The following is a 17834-nucleotide window of genomic DNA, read 5'->3' on the forward strand; positions in this document are numbered from 1 at the left end:
CAATGGTTTGATCCACTGTACAGCGGATGGGTGGGAATCTGACGGAGTCGGTGGTTGACTTTCAGTAATAGCTCAAACAACGGACGTGTTAGACATAATTCTCTACTTCTACCACCCAATACAATAAAACACATTTATAACTGTCATCAGCCTTCATTCTCGCTGCATTGAATTACAGTTCACACTTTGTTTGCTAGCAAGCTATTCATCAATCCGTGTTTGCAGCTGTTTGAGTTCGAGTCAATGAGAGAAGCTTGCAGTGCAGTACAGTGCAGTGCAGTGTTCCTTAGCTGGCAAGGTGACAGTGTTCGTGTCTACCGTCTGAAAAGCACTCAATGCACATAACTATTGTGAGGTTAATCCAGTAAGTTTGTTTTATGTTGGTAGGGTTCACACAATAGCTGAATTTGCAGAGCTACCGTAGTGAGCAAACCGATGGTGCAAACTAAAACAGTATTACAGCACTACTTTTGGTGTCCCCCTCAATAATTGCTCTTGAGAAAATGTAAATTAATTGTGCCCTCCAAAGTTGATATCACATTTTCGTCCCTGGTTACACATTTATACTAAGTTATCAGTAAACACAAGACGCGTATTGTGGGACTACGGGTGTATTCCATGCGTTGAAACGCAGGAACACCTGGGGGAGCTGTTTACCACATAAACGATGTTGGCCGGGGCATCAGCTGCGAGCAGTAAAAAGTGTCAACTGTCAGTTTTTACTGGGAGAAGAAGAGAGATAAAACTGCGCAAAAACAAAGCATGGGTTTCTTAACACCACTCCAGCTGCGTTAATGTCAGCTCGCAAAACGAGGACAACTTCATCCTCATTTTAGGGGAGGAATTCTAAAAAGGCCCGGCCGAAACACGCCACGGGTTAGTGTTTGTTATATGTTTTACGTGTCAGGTCTCACGCTTCAAAACCGATTTAAGATCAATTATGTTATGCTTTTATTTAAATGGTGAAAAACAAGCATATGTTTAAAAACAATATGTTGTCAGTCTTTTCATCTTCTGACACCAATGGCCCGAATCAGTTGAATGATTCTTGGTCTTTAGACATAGCATTTCAATTTTATTTCAATTAATTGGCCAGGTGGTGGCATTATTACAAACAATTGCAAAATTATGCAAGGCCCCACCCCTTACTTTGTGATAACGGAAGTCATGTAATTTGCTACATAGTACCTTCTACTCACAGATGACTAATTGGCCCCAAAACCCATTAGGGTTTCCCCCTCTCATCCAGGACTGAAATGGCCCATGCCTAAAATAGCTTTATAGTCTGCCAAGATAGACAGTTAAAACTTCAAACACCACTCCTCTGGCACTGAATGACTATGATTTCAGACGCCACTGGCTTGATTTTGACAATACTTGAGTGAATGATGCCTCCTGTCATTCAGCTCTGGCCCAGAGGAGATATGATATGTGAAGCATGATATGTTTTTCTGCAGTGTTTGTTTGACAGATCTACTGTAGTTGAACAAGACTGTCAGATTTCACATACAATGGAAGTTAAAGGTAACCTAAATATTAATAACTTCAAAGACAAAAAGCAATTTCTAAAGTGATAGACTAAAATGACAGGCTTTTATTAATTTAATGTATCTAAGAACTATGTATACAAAAAAAATATTGTTTCTGTGATAATGAAATTGCAATTACACAGTCTGGTGGTAAATTATGTGGGTCTATGTATTGTGTTTATCTGTGTATATGTTCTTCTCAGGTTAATACCAAACATTTCTGACATACTCAGTGTGGTGTGTGTAGTAGGACACTTGAGGGCTTTGACAGAGGTATAAAATCTGTAATTCAACATTTGTGTGTATTCCTGAATATCAGTGTTATTTTTAGACTCAAAATCTCTGTCAAGCTAAAATGCTGCAGTATTTATAACCAACATGACTCAGATCATTAGAAGTTTCCTTTAAGCTATTATTGCTTTGGTCAACAACATTTTTAGATATCCCTGCAAAGTCACAGGGATCATACAGACTGTCCTTTCAGAGGTTTGTTACTCCTGCTTTTGTAATCACCAGTATACAGGTGCTGGTCATATAATTAGAATATCATAAGAAATTGATTTATTTCAGTAATTCCATTCAAAAAGTGAAACTTGTATAATGTATACATTCATTGCACACAGACTGATATATTTCAAGTGTTTTTTCTTTTAATTGTGATGATTATAACTGACAACTAATGAAAATCCCAAATTCAGTATCTCCAAAAATTAGAATATTCCCCCACATTTTCCCCCCACATTTTTGAATGGGTTTTGTTTCACAATCCTCTCCAGGGTGCGGTTATCCCTATTGCTTGTACACTTTTCTACCACATCTTTTCCTTCCCTTCGCCTCTCTATTAATGTGCTTGGACACAGAGCTCTGTGAACAGCCAGCCACTTTAGCAATGACCTTTTGTGTCTTGCCGTCCTTGTGCAAGGTGTCAAGTCTTCCCCATGATTGTGTACCCTACAGAACTAGACTGAGAGACCATTTAAAGGCCTTTGCAGGTGTTTTGAGTTAATTAGCTGATTAGAGTGTGGCACCAGGTGTCTTCAATATTGAACCTTTTCACAATATTCTAATTTTCTGAGATACTGAATTTGGGGTTTTCATTAGTTGTCAGTTATAATCATCAAAATTAAAAGAAAAAACACTTGAAATATATCAGTCTGTGTGGAATGAATATATACATTATATATGTTTTACTTTTTGAATGGAATTACTGAAATAAATAAACTTTTTAATGATATTCTAATTATATGACCAGCACCTGTACATTGTAATTATTTCATCTGTAAAAGAAGCCATTCACTGCAAAAGAAAATCTATAAAAAAGTAAGGGAATGTTACTATATTTGAGATATTTGCTTGAAATAAATGAAAATCTGCCAACAGACTAAGATAGGTTACTTGATATTCAAGGTATATTTTCTAAAACCAAGCAGTATTATCCAATACAACATTAGCCTATTAAGAATATTTTACCTTATTTTAAGGATTGTTAGCTTTTTAACCTGAAAACAAGATAAATATATTTGATAAAACATTTAATATCCAGTGTTTCCATACAGTTTAACTCATTGGTTCCAGACCTAAGTGACTTGCCCCCAATTTGAAGCACCAACGTTTCAAGCTAGGAGGCATATGAGGCAAGAAATATTCAGTGTGTGTGTATATATTATATATATATATATATATATATATATACACACACAGCTCTGGAAAAAATTAAGAGACCAGTGCACCTTTTTCTTTCCTTTCCGAAAAAGTCGAAAAGGAAGGTTTTGAGTGAGGAACAGAAGGGTTAAAAATAAGAGACCACTGCAAATTGAACGCTTCTGTTCCTCACTCAAAACTTTCCTTTTCAACTTTTTTGGAAGGAAAGAAAAAGGTGCAGTGGTCAACATTTTTTCCAGTGCTGTATATATAAACTGTTCAAAAAAATTAAGGGAACACGTAATCAAAGTATAACCCCAAGTCAATTTAACTTTTGGATTATCGGTCTGTCCAGTTAGGAACCATAAGCGATTGTGAATCAATGTCACCTGTTTTGGTGCAAATGAAAGTGACAACAGGTGCACTGGAGAGGGAACAGTTTTGCTAGTGGCCTTGTCACTACTGGTAGCATGAGGCGGTACCTGCAGCCCATTCAAGTTGCACAGGCTCCTCAAAGATGGGCACATCCATACGTGCCATCGCGCCATGTTTGCTGTTTCTCCCAGTAGTCTCAAGAGCTTCGAGATACCAGGAGACAGGCTGTTTTCACGAGGAAGGCTGGATAGGGCCGTAGAAGGGCATCAACCCAGCAGCAGGACCAGTATCAGTTCCTTTGTGCGAGGACAAACAGGAGGTGCGCTGCCAGAGCCCTACAAAATGTTCTCCAGCAGGCTACTTGTGTGCATGTTTCTGGCCAAACTGTCAGAAACCGACTCCATGAGGGTGGCATGAGGGCCTGACGTCCTCTAGTGGGACCTGTGCTCACAGCCCAGCATCATGCAGCTCGATGGGCATTCGCCAGAGAACACCAGAATTGCCAGGTCCCCGTTCTCTTCACAGATGAGCAGGTTCACACTGAAAACCACGTGAAAGAGTGTGGAGACGCTGTGTTGAATGTTATGCTTTGGCGGTGGGTCATTGATGGTCTGGGGAGGCATGTCAATCGAGCTGCAATTTTTTTGTGCAGTGCATATATATACACACACACTGACTCTTACTACCGAAATGGCTTTGGTTTGACTTTCAGTTTCCTAAGACCTTTCCACAGTACTGTATGACCTCCAGAACCACCACTGAGGATGAAGCCCCCTCACCTTCCCTATTTGTCTGGCATTTCTCCCCAATTCCCCCTTCATTTTTCAATAAACGCCCTCCCGGTCTGTACCACTAAAGCCGTGTCTATCTTCTGTGTCTCCTTCTCTGTGAGTTGTCACGAAACATATTTGGTGTGTCACGATCCCCCCCATTCCTACTTCATGTTTCGTTGTGTCCGAGCTGAGTCCCATCGAGATTGTTCCAGTTTTAGAGAAATACATACACTATCCTTAACACGCTCCAGCATCGTTTTCTCAGACGTGACAGGGTGACAAATGTGATGGTGGACCTGGGGGAAAAACAATTTGAGAACCCCAGAAATAACCAGTCAATTAGTGTGTAACCCATTTACAGGCTGTTTTGAACAGTATCCCCTTGTGATATTTGACAAACAGGAAACCAATCAATTTAGCAGCACACATTTTTACCGGTTTCCGGACTCGTGTCGAACAGCTCCTCACAGAAGAAATTCTCCATGTCCTCCGCCATTGCAAAGACATGGCTGGTTACACAACTAACCTGCAGAGCTGGCAGCGCTTTTATCTGCTGGTCCCGCTTTTTCTATTAAACATCAGTTACCCGGCAGCTCATGATCACACAGGCATTTACAGGCCAGGCCGTCCGATGAAACCTGAGTTGGTTACTGTCATGCTTTGGCGTGGAGGCAGGACAAAAGCACAGAGGTTGTCAAGGGTGAACAGTTTAATTACAGCCACACCGAGAAACAAACAGCAGGAACAGGCAACACCAAAACACTGGGGCAGGAGGAATTTAAACAGGGACACAATGAGGGAGCGAACAAGGCACAGGTGGAAACAATAAAACAAGCTACGTTCAAAAGCAAAGGACAAAAACCAAACAGAACAGGCCACGTTCACAAACAAACCCGAACGAAAACCGAACCTAACAGTTACGGTGCAGGACGGTACAGGACGGGGCGACCTGACAAAGGCCACTGTGATGGAGTGGAGAATCCATGAGACAGACTTTTACAGATCTCTAGGTTCCCAGGATTCATCAATGATTCAGTGGTAAGAGTTTGTTGCAGGGAGAATGAGAGTAAGGAAATCAATCAAAACAGAGGATTTTGTACTGTACCATATAAGGGGGAACAGATGTGTACTGCGTGTGATTTTCCTTAACGTGACTTACAACTAGTTAGTTGCATGTTGACATGCAGGCCTACTTGTGCATATGACAGGGGACAAGGATTTCAACAGAAATACAACATTGCATGTGCTTTAAAAACAGACATACATTTATTGTTTAGACACTTTGGGCCTCAATCCAAACATTTAAACATCACAGCCCTTGGACAGCGTTTTCCCCTTCTGTTTCAGTCACATACTAGACAGCCGACTCACAGAGAGGCCTAAGCATGAGTTTACACTACATCAGCAACGCCGACAGAAACGCTAAGAGATCACACAAACACCACGTGTGCTCACATGCACCTAACAGAGTCGAAACTGCAGAAGCATCGTTTGGCCGCTGAAACACAAATGAACGTACTTTAAACAACGTTGTTCCCTGCGTGGTGTCGCGACACTACACAACTAAAGCGCAACTGACGGTTTCAAGGTGGAGGGTCAGAAACCCAGGTGACACACGTCACATCACGATCGTGATAAAGCAGCCGAGTGAAAGAGAGAATTTTTGAAGATTCACACTTTTGGTGTGGTCTGTAGAAAGTGTTGAACTCCTAAACAACTCCTAAGCTCGTTGGACTAGTCTGTAGGTAAGACATAACACTCCTGCTGTAGCATCAGGGTTACACTTAAGTAATATGAATGGTATTACATAAAGGCATTGTAACTCCATCATAAACACAACATTATAGTTGCGTTATAAGCACCACTTAAGAAATTCCGTGACTATATGTCGGTCTAGGCTGTCTCACTTCGTGTAGGTGAATAAACATCCACACTTGAGCTTCCACACGCTGATAAAAGACTGGAAGGTTGGATCAGGGGAATAAAGTACAGTGCAGCTCTATTACAAACGTAAAGGATGACAAATTTACTGACAATGATTAAAACTGTGGTTTGGTGTGCTTACACAACCTTACTTTCTGCTAGATTTGTAGACAGAATCTAGACAAAAGCAAATTCGCCATGTTGACCTAAGCCCCAACTTACAAAATGTATTTAATCTACAGTGGTGGTCATATTCAAAAGGGGAGGAAGCAAAAACAAATGTGTGTTTAAAGTTTGAGAAATAAAGGGGTAGAAGAAGCAATATTCCTGGTACGGGACCTCGTTAAACAGGTTTAATGGGATAAATGGTAAGCTAAATCTATTGTAATTTTACTTTAGAAAGAAATATTACTTTTGAACACAACCAGGCTCTGTTAAACTTGATGAATGGAAAAAGAAGTGTAATCACACTGGACAATTTACATCATACATATTTGAAGGCTCAACTGATTGACGTGTCCACTGCTTTTTGCGCATCTCAGTCCTGGCCCGTGATTCTAGTCTTCACAAAAGGTCACTGCTTATGTCAAACCACACGATGAAGCACATACCAACTCTTTTACAGTCCATTAGATCATTTCTCATACAGCTGACAGGCAGTAGTGATACATTAGGTTGTATTAACCTACACTTTTATTTCCAGCTTTGTTTAATGATTGTGATGTTTTACCTGCACATAGTACTGGCAATAATTACTTTGCTAGTACACCACAATAAGCAGTCTGCAGAGATGTACAGCTCCAGAAAAACTTTTTCTTTCCTTATCCAAAACAGTTGCTATGCTAGGTATTTTATTCCTTTCCAAAACATATCTTGCTATGCTAGGTATTTATACTACTTTATTAGGATGGGGATATTTGTTTTAGCTGTGGAGAAAAATAAATATCTACCAAATGTAGAAGTGTTCTTTCATAATGGGGCAGTCGTTCTTACATGACAATGACACTCTTACCAAAGACACAAAAAGCAATATTAGCTAGATAACATTTCCCTTCATGAAGAAAAGAAAACCTTAATGACATTTTCCCCTTTAGGAAGAAAATAAAACCTTAATGACATATTCCCCTTTAGGAAGAAAATATAACTTTAATGACATATTTCCCATTAGGAAAAAATGATAGCCTTGGTGACAATTCACTTTGGAAAATAAAGATCATCTAAATTACCTATTTCACTATAGGCAGAAAAGATCATCTTAATGACATTTCCCTATAGGAAGAAAAGATCATCTTAATGACATTTCCCTATAGGAAGAAAAGATAATCTTAATGACATTTCCCTATAGGAAGAAAAGATCATCTTAATGACATTTCCCTATAGGAAGAAAAGATCTTAAAGACATACAGTAATTCCTTTCAGGACATAAGGTGAAACCAGGGGGCCTTCCCTTTCTTTACTGAACATACAGATGGATGGAAAGACCTAAAACAAACAACTGAACTACACAGTGCATTGTGACGTAAAAAATAAAATACAAAAGTGTGCAATTTAAACTGCACAACTTAAGACAGGCAGGACCTTAGTGAGCTCCACAATTTCCTGGAACGTTTTAAGGACCACCAGATTTTAGATTTTAAGAAAATAAATACATTCTGAAGATATATTATTTACAACGGACACACTGTTCCATGTGCCACTCCCTTCAGTGCTCCTCTTCTCACAACCATTTCCAGGTAACTGCCAACAGCTAAAACAGAGAACCTATCCTTCATTAAATCAGTGCACAGGACCCTTTCAATCATTGTTTCATTATACTATAGGTTTGTCAGGTCTAAAACAGTAAGACAATTCTCAGTGCTGGTCTAAAAAGCACCAGATTTAAACTAGAAGTGACAGTCGAATTCATTAAACATACAGACTGCAGATGCAGGTAATTGTACTGCCCTTGAAGAAAACCTCAGGTCTCATACAGTATAGGTGCATGTATCTTAAGACTGAAGCAACTCAAAAAGATTGATTAATAAAGCAAATAAATCGAAATGGAGTAGCACATTAGTCAAACACAAACTGAGCTGCTCACTCCACTGCCCTTTTCCATCTCTACTTCTACTTCCTTAATTTCATTCATTGGATGATATATGTAAGTGTGCTGAACATGCACTGGTTTCTCGGTCCCAGTGACCGTTCCATAATTGTGAAATCCCTGGTTCTAGTTAGTTAGGTGACCTACAGCTTTTACAAAGTCAGGGTGGGAAAGATAATGGCTTATCTGATGTGGACCAGCAACCAGTAAAAAAACCAGCCGCCACTCGCACATTATGGCACAATGCGATGTTCTTCTCGACCAGGCACACACTCTCTGACCTCGCCCCAGGTGGTACGACCCCCCCGTCCCCGTCCCCCCTCCGCCGACAGACACAACCTCCTACTCGGACTTGGATTTCCTGTCGACCTTCTCAGCGGCACCCTTGAGGTAGGACTTGTAAAAAAAGGAGGCGAACAGGACCAGGTAGCTGAGGTACATGAGCGAGCCCCAGACAATGTTGTCCACGTAGGAGGGGCAGCGCACCTCGTGCATCCAGTGGTAGACCAGGCCCAGGACAGCCAGCCCCATCACCATCTGCACGATCTGGGTGGCCGTGATCACCATGGCACAGGGCCGGGGCAGCCGGCAGCCCGCCGCCCTGGCAGCGTAGTAGGTGTACATGAGGGAGTGGACCAGGTAGTTCATGGTCATGAACCAGCCGCCGCCGGCCACCTGGTCCTTGTAGGAGTACCAGGAGTAGACCAGCACGGTGATGTGGTGGTACCAGTGGAGGAAGATGAGGCGCTGCTTGCGAAGCACAATGAACACTGTGTCGCCTGAGGAAAGAGAGAGGGGGAGACGAGGAGAGGGGGAGAGGAGGAGAGGAGGAAAGAGATAGGGGGAGAGGAGGAGAGGGGGAGAGGAGGAAAGAGAGGGGGGGGGAGGAGGAGAGGAGGAGAGGGGGAGAGGAGGAGAGGGGGAGAGGAGGAAAGAGAGAGGGGGAGAGGAGGAGAGGAGGAGAGGGGGAGAGGAGGAAAGAGAGAGGGGGAGAGGAGGAAAGAGAGAGGGGGAGAGGAGGAGAGGGGGAGAGGAGGAGAGGGGGAGAGGAGGAAAGAGAGAGGGGGTTATGCTCTGATGTTTGGTCATTCTCTCTCCAACTCTGGTGAAGTAAAAGGTTACAGAGACCGCTCCACAAAATGAAGTTAGAACTGACTGAATATATCTTTTTTTGTTATCAATCTACACATACTCCATAATGACCATAACAAGTATTTAGAAATGTGTGCCAATCTCATTCAAATATAAAAAGACAAAATGAAGGGATCAAAAAACACAGTGTAGATCATTTTAGAAATCTGTCCTTGTGTGGAAACTAAAAAGTATTGCCATTAAAAATCCTATTTTCCAAAATCTCTAGACTTAACCCCAAATATTTTAGTAACCGTAGTCCTGAATCTAACCTTATTGGTTACCCAAAACCCAACTTCAACTATACCTAAACCCTATGCAAAATTAGGATTTATCCTGTGGACTGACAAAAGGTCCAGGAAATTCTTTCCAGTATTTCCAGTCCCGAAAAGGAAACTAAAACAGTGGGTGAACACTCAAAGAAAACATTACAAAGAACTCAGCAACATACAAACACACTCTGATAAAACCAACAGCACCCTGTTCAGAACAAACTAGACTGATCTGATACATTAAACATTGGCTGCCTTTTAGAACAGGAGAAGGCCTTTCCTCCCCCTGCTTCAGAAGAAATGTATGGCAGTAAATCACTTCCTGATGGGATTTCTTCGCCACCTTAGCATCTCTGCACATTTACAAACACTCCTGCATCCTTGTGCGTCTGCAGAAGTAGAGACTAGATCGCTGCCCTGGGACAGCAGACAGTCTCAGCGTGCAGTGAAGGCTTCAGGCAATGGCCTCCCCTGATCAATGTAAGTGCACTAGAAACTTCCATGTGCTCCCGTAATCTCATAAATAGAAAAACAGGTTTCAAGGTTGTTTCAGTCCAGCACAGTCTCCTCCGTTCTGCTTGGGCCTGTGACATAATCGACCAATCACAAACCACTCCATCTCTCCCACTTATTGTCCAGAGTGCCGTTGAGTACATAGACATTTCCCATTTAGAACAGCAACTGACTATTCTACACTACATGACATAGAAGTACTGTATGTCTATCCTACATAGCATATTTCTATCTGAAGCATTCAGAACAGTGCCCTATTAGGGACATTACTTACCAAGCTCAGGGGCCTTGCTCAGCACAAAGGCGTAGGCCCAGAATTTACTGACAGGGGCACTGTAAAAGCTGGTGTCACAAACTGACTGCTTGAAGCCACTGTTGTTGAGTACATGGAGCATGTACCAGCCAGTCCGGCCCGCTCCAATGATACTGTGGAAGGAACAGTATGGACATTTACTTAGGATTAAATCTCACATGTATCGCATTAAGTACGAGGAACTCACTGTTCACTTGTAAATCACTGGTATTTCTGTTTCAAGTTTAACGCCAATCTGACTGCACAACAGGTCTGAAATCTTTGTTTGCTTTGTGATTAAGCCAAAGTTACAGCGATATATTTTTACTATCTATTCACTGTCAAATGCATTTTCCTAACCACTGCCACAGTTCAATGTGGATGTAACATCCCTTGTGGTTGCCATGAATGCAGAGATAAAAGCATTTTGGAACAGTGTGAGGGTGTGGAACGTCTCCTGTTGCCTGTCATTTTCCCGTCTCCAACCATTTCAGAGACCCCCGTAACCGTGGACACCGATTAAGTGCACGTGTGGTTCATGCACGTACTGAGGTCATTTCAGCTGGGACACCCTCTCTCCTTAATGGTCAAGTTTAAACCACAAGGCCTGTAATGTAACATTGATCCAGTGATATTCCAGGAAGCCATCCTCAAACACACGTGTAACTAAAAACCTGGGAAAACCACGGGAGACCCAGGAAACCAGTTGACATCTTATAGAGAAAAGGAGCTTGCGCTACAAAAACTGCAGAGAAACAGACGGTTAGCTAAAGAACGCTACCGATTGGTATTACCGATATGGGTTTGTCATCTGTATTTACCAATCCCTATCAGCTGTATCAATCAGTCATGTTACTCATAGTAAACACTAGGGCTGTGAAAACTAATATATAAAATCTATAACGTTGACGTTAAAAATCGTCGCCAACGAATTTCATTAATCGATTAGTTGGACAGGCTAACTAAGCTCTCCCCACATTACTGATGTGACGGATCATGCCATCTGTGTCATAGAAACTTGTGTGTCATAGACGTGTGTCATAGAAACTTGTGTGTCATAGACGTGTGTCATGGAAACTTGTGTGTCATAGACGTGTCATAGAAACTTGTGTGTCATAGACGTGTGTCATAGAAACTTGTGTGTCATAGACGTGTCATAGAAACTAGAGCAAAATGGATCCCGAGTCAACCTCAATTTAGTCAGTTATTGGGATGTTGCCTGCACAGGCTAGATTTGAACTCTTATAAGACACTCAGCAATATTCTACATTTCTAATTTGCACCTTATTGCAGCTCTAGGTGATTTTCAACACGTTAAAGCATACTAATATTTTGCTTTGCTTTCTTGATTAATTTAAAGCAGTTTAGAATAGCACCTTTCTCACTTAAGAGAATTTCAACATGCTTTCTATTAGTTTTTTTACTTCTATCAAGTTGTTTTGAAGACAACATAGCATATCTGTAACAACAACATCATCACAAAATGATAATTAAAAGATTATTAGATTAACAAAATAGTTGTTAGTTGAAGCCCTAGTATCTAACAACATTACTCATAGTGACAGTTTATCTGTAACAACATAATAATATAAAAGTTGTAACTTTCCAATACTATTATCCAGTACAGCATAACATGCAAGGCTTTTATTTTCGTCTACTCAATGTGGCTCTTTAAGAAGACGCCCTGCCTTAAATTGAACCATGTATTGTATTATTGAGCTGAGACAGGGAAAGAGCAGCACAAAAAATTTAAGAGACCACTGCACCTTTTTCTTTCCTTTCCAAAAAAGTTGAAAAGGAACGTTCCCAAGACTGTGCTGACACCACCCCCTCCCCGGTGTTGTCCCTGTCCTTGTCCATCTGGTCATGCTTCCGACCTGGACTAAGTTTAAATAGACTCTGGACTCAGCCCACATGCATTTATTCATTATTACAATTTGTACTCTTAATATATTCACCCGGCACAGCCAGAAGAGGACTGGTCACCCCTCTGAGCCTGGGTCCTCTCTAGGTATCTTCCTAAATTTCGGCCTTCTTAGGGAGTTTTTCCTAGCCACTCAAATTCAACACTACTGTTGTTTGCTCCTTGGGGTTTGTTTGTTCCCCGGGTGTTTTGTAAAAGCACTTTGTGACAACTGCTGATGTAAAAAGGCTTTAGAAATAAATTTGATTGATTGGTTCTTAATTTTAACCCTTTCTTCCTCACTCAAAACCTTCCTTTTCAACTTTTTTGGAAAGGAAAGAAAAAGGTGCAGTTGTCTCTTAATTTTTTCCGGAGCTGTACATTAGGCTCTGCCCTAAATTGTCCATTATACAATCAGGTGATTAAATATGGTCGATTATCCCCAATCCTATAGTGTAGACTCAATCGCTGAATTATTGGCACCACAGCATTTAGAGCTTTAAGGTCTCTCCCACATAGATATGACCCTGTGAATAATACAGTCATTCTTAATTCAATGCAGCATTCTGGGAAATAGTTTGTGTTATCTGTAGGTAAAGTCAAAATATAGCTTGCTATATTGAAAAGATGTATAATAGTCAACAGGGAGAATGCAATTATAATCCTAACTCAAAGCGCTAATCATTTTTTGTGTTTCTTTAGCGTCTGATCACGTACATCTTCACATCAAGTAAATTAACTTGTCTTTCCAGCTCTATTGACTTTGCCTAACTTTAGTTCTGGATTCCTGAAATTCAACATGCAGCCACTCAGATGAGATTAAGTGTTTCTCAGAGCAAACATGTTCCTGAGTTTCATGAGGGAATGCGGGTTGACCCTCCACCCTCTTTCAGCTCCATGTCCCAAGTCTCAGGAGAAAGTCAGTGAGCTGTGAACTGAGATTGTCATGGTACTTCGCAGTACACTACTGGTCTAAGTCATTTCGCATGGAGCAGAATGTGGTCATTTCGGGTGTAAACATTAAGGACATCTCCCGATTTCAGGGGCCCCTGGTAAGTTGATCACATGACCTCTCCGGAGGTGATGAATTCCGATCAAGTATTTGTTGCAGGAGTAAGGGTAAAGTAGTCAATAGGGGAGGCATGCTCCACTGTGACCAACCTAATGTGCAATGCCACCAAACATCCATCATCTCCCTGGTCGTGATTACTGAGGACATGCATAATTTGGTCAGATGCTCTATTAAGATTGGATGAGGACCGGGAGGCACGTTTTAAAAAAAATATTTGAAGGATCCATCCTGGCAAACGGAATCTCTCCGCCAAAGTGGTCACCCCTGTCAGCACACACGAAGCAGTAGATGATAACACTTTTTTTTTAATAAACTTGTTGGAATATTTGGAATATCAGCATTGACAATTCCATCCATTTATTTCAGGCGACTGTTGCACGTGCTTAAATTTTCATTTAACGTGCTCGCACAGCGGCTATGGCAAATGTTCTACATTTAATACTGAAATTGCGGTTAAGAAGTGAATTGAAATAAAGGAGGTGTTTGCCTGAGAGGGACTTTTGAATAAGTTGGTACCAGTGAGTCATGTAACGATAGCCAGTCAACCAGAGTGTAAAGGTCACAGGGACTCATGTCAGGGGTGCAGGAGACAGAGGAGAAGGAGGCTATGTTAATTCAAAATGAGGTGCATTTAGTGGCTTTTCAGAACAGCACGCTCGCTATATAAATATTAAACAACAGTTATTAACAGGATGCAATCATTTTCGGTTGGTTGGTGTGTTTATCTGTGAAGTCTGGGCTTCATTTATTAAATGGCCATGATCATTGACTAAGAAAATCCATCATCTTTTCTCGGTTTCATGCAGACTAATGCAGTTAGCAATGTAGACAAAGCTGTCTTCATCAGGGCGTAATTCTCACCTGAATATGGCCAGACTGAGTGACCAGAGGACTAGTGGTCGTCGTAGGTTCAGTTTGGGTCTCTGTCTCATGAAGTGCTGACCGCCGAAGATGATTGCTGCATACAGTCCACAGAACATAAAGGACTTGTTCCTGTTCAGGAAAACACCAGAACACATAATCAAACCAGTTCTTAAAGAGAAATTCTGACAACTTGGCAATACTTTCTTCTACTTGCTCCACTCAGAAATAGAAAAGTGCAGGTTTCTGAGGACAGTGATTTTAAACTCCAACTATGCATTCCGTGCATTTGGTCGAAACCAATCCTTAGCAAACTCAGGATTAGCACTGTAGTTCAGATTTGTAAATCCTTTTTTGCTTAGTGGCAATCCTCTGAATGTATGAGCTAAGCCAAACGGGATCATCTAAATTCCCAGAGATACCTAAAGTCATTTTACGGATGATTTGTCGGGCAGCAGGTAGCCTAGCATTTATGCACCAAAAGGTTGCTGGATCAAAACCCAGACCGGACAAACTGAAAACAACTAATTCTGTCATTATGCCTACGACAAGGCAGATAACCCCAATTAGTCCCACGAGTGCTCAATGTATCAGTGATTCCAAATTGAAGAGGTCCGATTAGAAGTGGAAGTCAAATTGTATTTGCACCATGTGTGCATTTGGAATAATTCAATTTAATCCTTCACGTTGCATAAGGCTATTAAACAGATTGTGGAGATCAACTGGGATTGAGTGGGCTGGTCGACCGTGCGCAGGGAAGAGACGTGCGCGCAGGACCACCCTGACTCCTGGGCATTCACTACGTCACCCCCCGTTCAAATCACGGAGCTAAGTGTTGACCAGGCTCAGATGTTGACACACTGACCGGAGGTTCTAAAGCCGCAGCTTGCGGGTAATGATGGAGCAATTAGATGAGGAACACGCCGTTCCGCTCTAAAATCAACTACACATGCCATGTGAAAGGAGCTGGGAGCGGGTCAGGGTGAGAGCACTACACGGACCACTGACTGGCCACAAAAACGATGCTAAAAGTTCAGTTGAGGCATTCGGGCAAAGAAAGAATGCTGAGAGGCAATGATGTGTTTACTACACAGGTTTATTTTGAGGATTGACCCAATGACTAATCCAGATCAAAAGCTACCGTATGGGACTGAAAATATGCAACTGGCTAAACCAGTTTAGCAGGGCTGTATACAGGGTTAAAGAGAGGACGGCTTCTGTGGTAATTCTCTGCCTATACCAAAGGGAGGTTAAACTTTTACTAGGCTGATGAAGAAGCAATTAGGAGCAACATTATCACGGTCTGTTGATAGGAACAAACCCTGTAAAGCTCATTGAGATTTGGAAAATTAGATTTCGCAACTGTCACAATCAGAAGGCGTGTCCACTCCTGCCCAGTGTTATACTGCAAGTGACTATCAGTTGTCTGGATCGGCACTTGAATTGTGAATAGGCCTAACTGATGTATGATAAAACAGAATGAGTGGCTGGGGATCAGTTACGTTTTCTATTGTCCCCTTACCTGTCTGTCAACCAGAGAGGCTGAGTGTCGTGCACTTCAAACATCTCACCGTAAAAAACAATGGAGTGGACTGGCTTATCTACAGTTTGAATTTGTGACGGTATTACGGAAAGACAGAGAGAAAGAGAGAGGGAGAGAGAGCGAGAGAGGGAGAGAATGGAGACAAGAAGTAGCCATTGTATCCTTTGGAAGTGGAGGACAATACCATCCGTGTGGGCCATCGTTCACTCGCTGAAAGAGAGAAAGTAGCGTCAGAGAGCCAGAGAGGGGTGGAGGGTCCTGTGGGAGAAAAGGGTCCCAGAAAGCAGAACTGTCTGCCTTATCAGCTAGGTAGGGTTTTTAGCTAATCAGCAAAATGTGTGCTGAGGCTGGTCTAGCCCATTAATCACAGCGTCGTGGGCCGGGGCATCGCAATCAAGCAAAGCATTGTTGATTTTGTGGGCCGCACTAGATGTGCCTTTATGCTACTTGGCCCTATCCTCCACTTTGATGCTTTTTTTGGTTTGTGTGCTGAGTAGATTATCATCGCATAAGACATTTGGTAAAACATACATTACAATTAACTGTATGTACCATGTTAACAAACTGTGAACAGTATTATCATAGGATAATGTTTTGACGTCATATTTGAGTAACACGTAACATGCAGAAGAGGGGATGGCTTATCATTTTCCTGATGCGATGGATCAAAGGTCGTTTGAACGTTTATCACAGAATAGGCCGTGCCTCTTCGCTCTGAGTTCTGTACACATTGGCCATTCAACCTAATGTTCATGTCTCCCGGAGCTAGATAGCCAATAGCCATGCATATGACAACTGAAGTTAAGTTCAGACGGTCACATATCCTCAAGGACATTTCAAAATAGGCGGGAGGGCAATAAGCATTTAAATGTACATTAGCCCTGTGCATTAACGAATGACTTACGTTACTTGATAGCGCAAAACGAACACGTGTATATTCTACCCGCTCTCATCTCTACAAATGTTATCAACCGTGCGACAGTTTAGAATCGTTGAAATCAGGACAATAGAGAATGTAGCCTACCGCCCGCATAGAGCTAGCCTACACGACTCGGAATGTGGATGGGCGCTCAACCCATCCAATATTGTCGGCGAAGGGAGGGAATCCACCGGCTTAGCCCATCTATACTAGGCTACTTTTTAATTCAGATGTGATGGTAATCTACTCACCAGTTTTCTTGCATCCATTCGAGAGCGCCCTTTTCATCAAATTTCCTCTCGAAATCGTATTCTGCAAGCGGGATGTGCTCTGTCTCGTTCATTTTCGCTATATTTCAGTTTCTTCCCGTAAAACTCTTGGTGTATGGCTTTGCTCTTTTTAAATATACCAAACCACGGACCCGCTTATAAACGGTATAACCAATAAATACCAAGTGAATTTATTGCAAATGGGAGGATGCAGTAGAGAGGCACTTCCCGGCAATCACTCACGCACAGTGGCCGAGCTCGAGCACGTCCCCGGCGGCCTCGCTCTCACAGACTGAAAGCCAAAGTGATGGAGAAGGCGGAGCTTGAATGACTTGTGCATGGTGCTGAGGACTGGGCCCGGCTCAGTGACGGGGGCTTTTTGGTCTTCATGCTTGAAACATACAGTATGTGCCAAATTGTACTAATGTTTAATTCAATCGCCTTATTCAACACACACGAACACCCGGGTAGCATATGCTAAACTTATTAAGCACCCTCTATGGATGCTGAGGCAAATCAGACCGAATAGACAAATGTACAGACTTTCAACAACCGTCTTATCTACTCGGAAACACTAAGGGTTATTGTCAACAGAAATCAATGTATTCCAATTGTGTCTAAATGCAGGAAACCTAAACGGTTTGTGTAGTCGGACTACAGCACGTTCCACATACCCCAACGTGTATTTTTTTAATATATGTAAGCAGAAGAAATTCTGCATAGGCATTTCTGGAT

The 17834-nt window shown here is 41.9% G+C and overlaps 1 protein-coding gene across 1 annotated transcript; it reads right to left on the reverse strand.

Moving 5' to 3' along the window:
* Positions 1 to 4843: 4843 nt before the first annotated feature.
* Positions 4844 to 17386, reverse strand: LOC105006891 (elongation of very long chain fatty acids protein 6). Its single transcript, XM_010865618.4, has 4 exons — positions 17082 to 17386; positions 14369 to 14500; positions 10515 to 10666; positions 4844 to 9103 (listed from the first exon to the last, which is right to left on the reverse strand). Exons 1-4 carry the CDS (start codon positions 17171 to 17173, stop codon positions 8667 to 8669), a joined length of 813 nt encoding a protein of 270 aa, XP_010863920.1. The 5' UTR covers positions 17174 to 17386; the 3' UTR covers positions 4844 to 8666.
* Between the last annotated feature and the right edge of the window lie 448 nt (positions 17387 to 17834).

The sequence above is a fragment of the Esox lucius genome, chromosome 5 (genome assembly GCF_011004845.1).
Source record: "Esox lucius isolate fEsoLuc1 chromosome 5, fEsoLuc1.pri, whole genome shotgun sequence".
NCBI classification, from domain to species: Eukaryota; Metazoa; Chordata; class Actinopteri; order Esociformes; family Esocidae; genus Esox; species Esox lucius.

Excerpts from the sequence above, each read along its gene's own strand:
- LOC105006891 (XM_010865618.4), bottom strand. The coding sequence starts at position 17,173 with ATGAACGAGACAGAGCACATCCCGCTTGCAGAATACGATTTCGAGAGG. Across the intron at positions 10,667-14,368 it reads CTCAGTCTGGCCATATTCAG|TATCATTGGAGCGGGCCGGA; the intron begins GTGAGAATTACG and ends TTCCTTCCACAG. Across the intron at positions 9,104-10,514 it reads GAGCAAGGCCCCTGAGCTTG|GCGACACAGTGTTCATTGTG; the intron begins GTAAGTAATGTC and ends CTCTTTCCTCAG.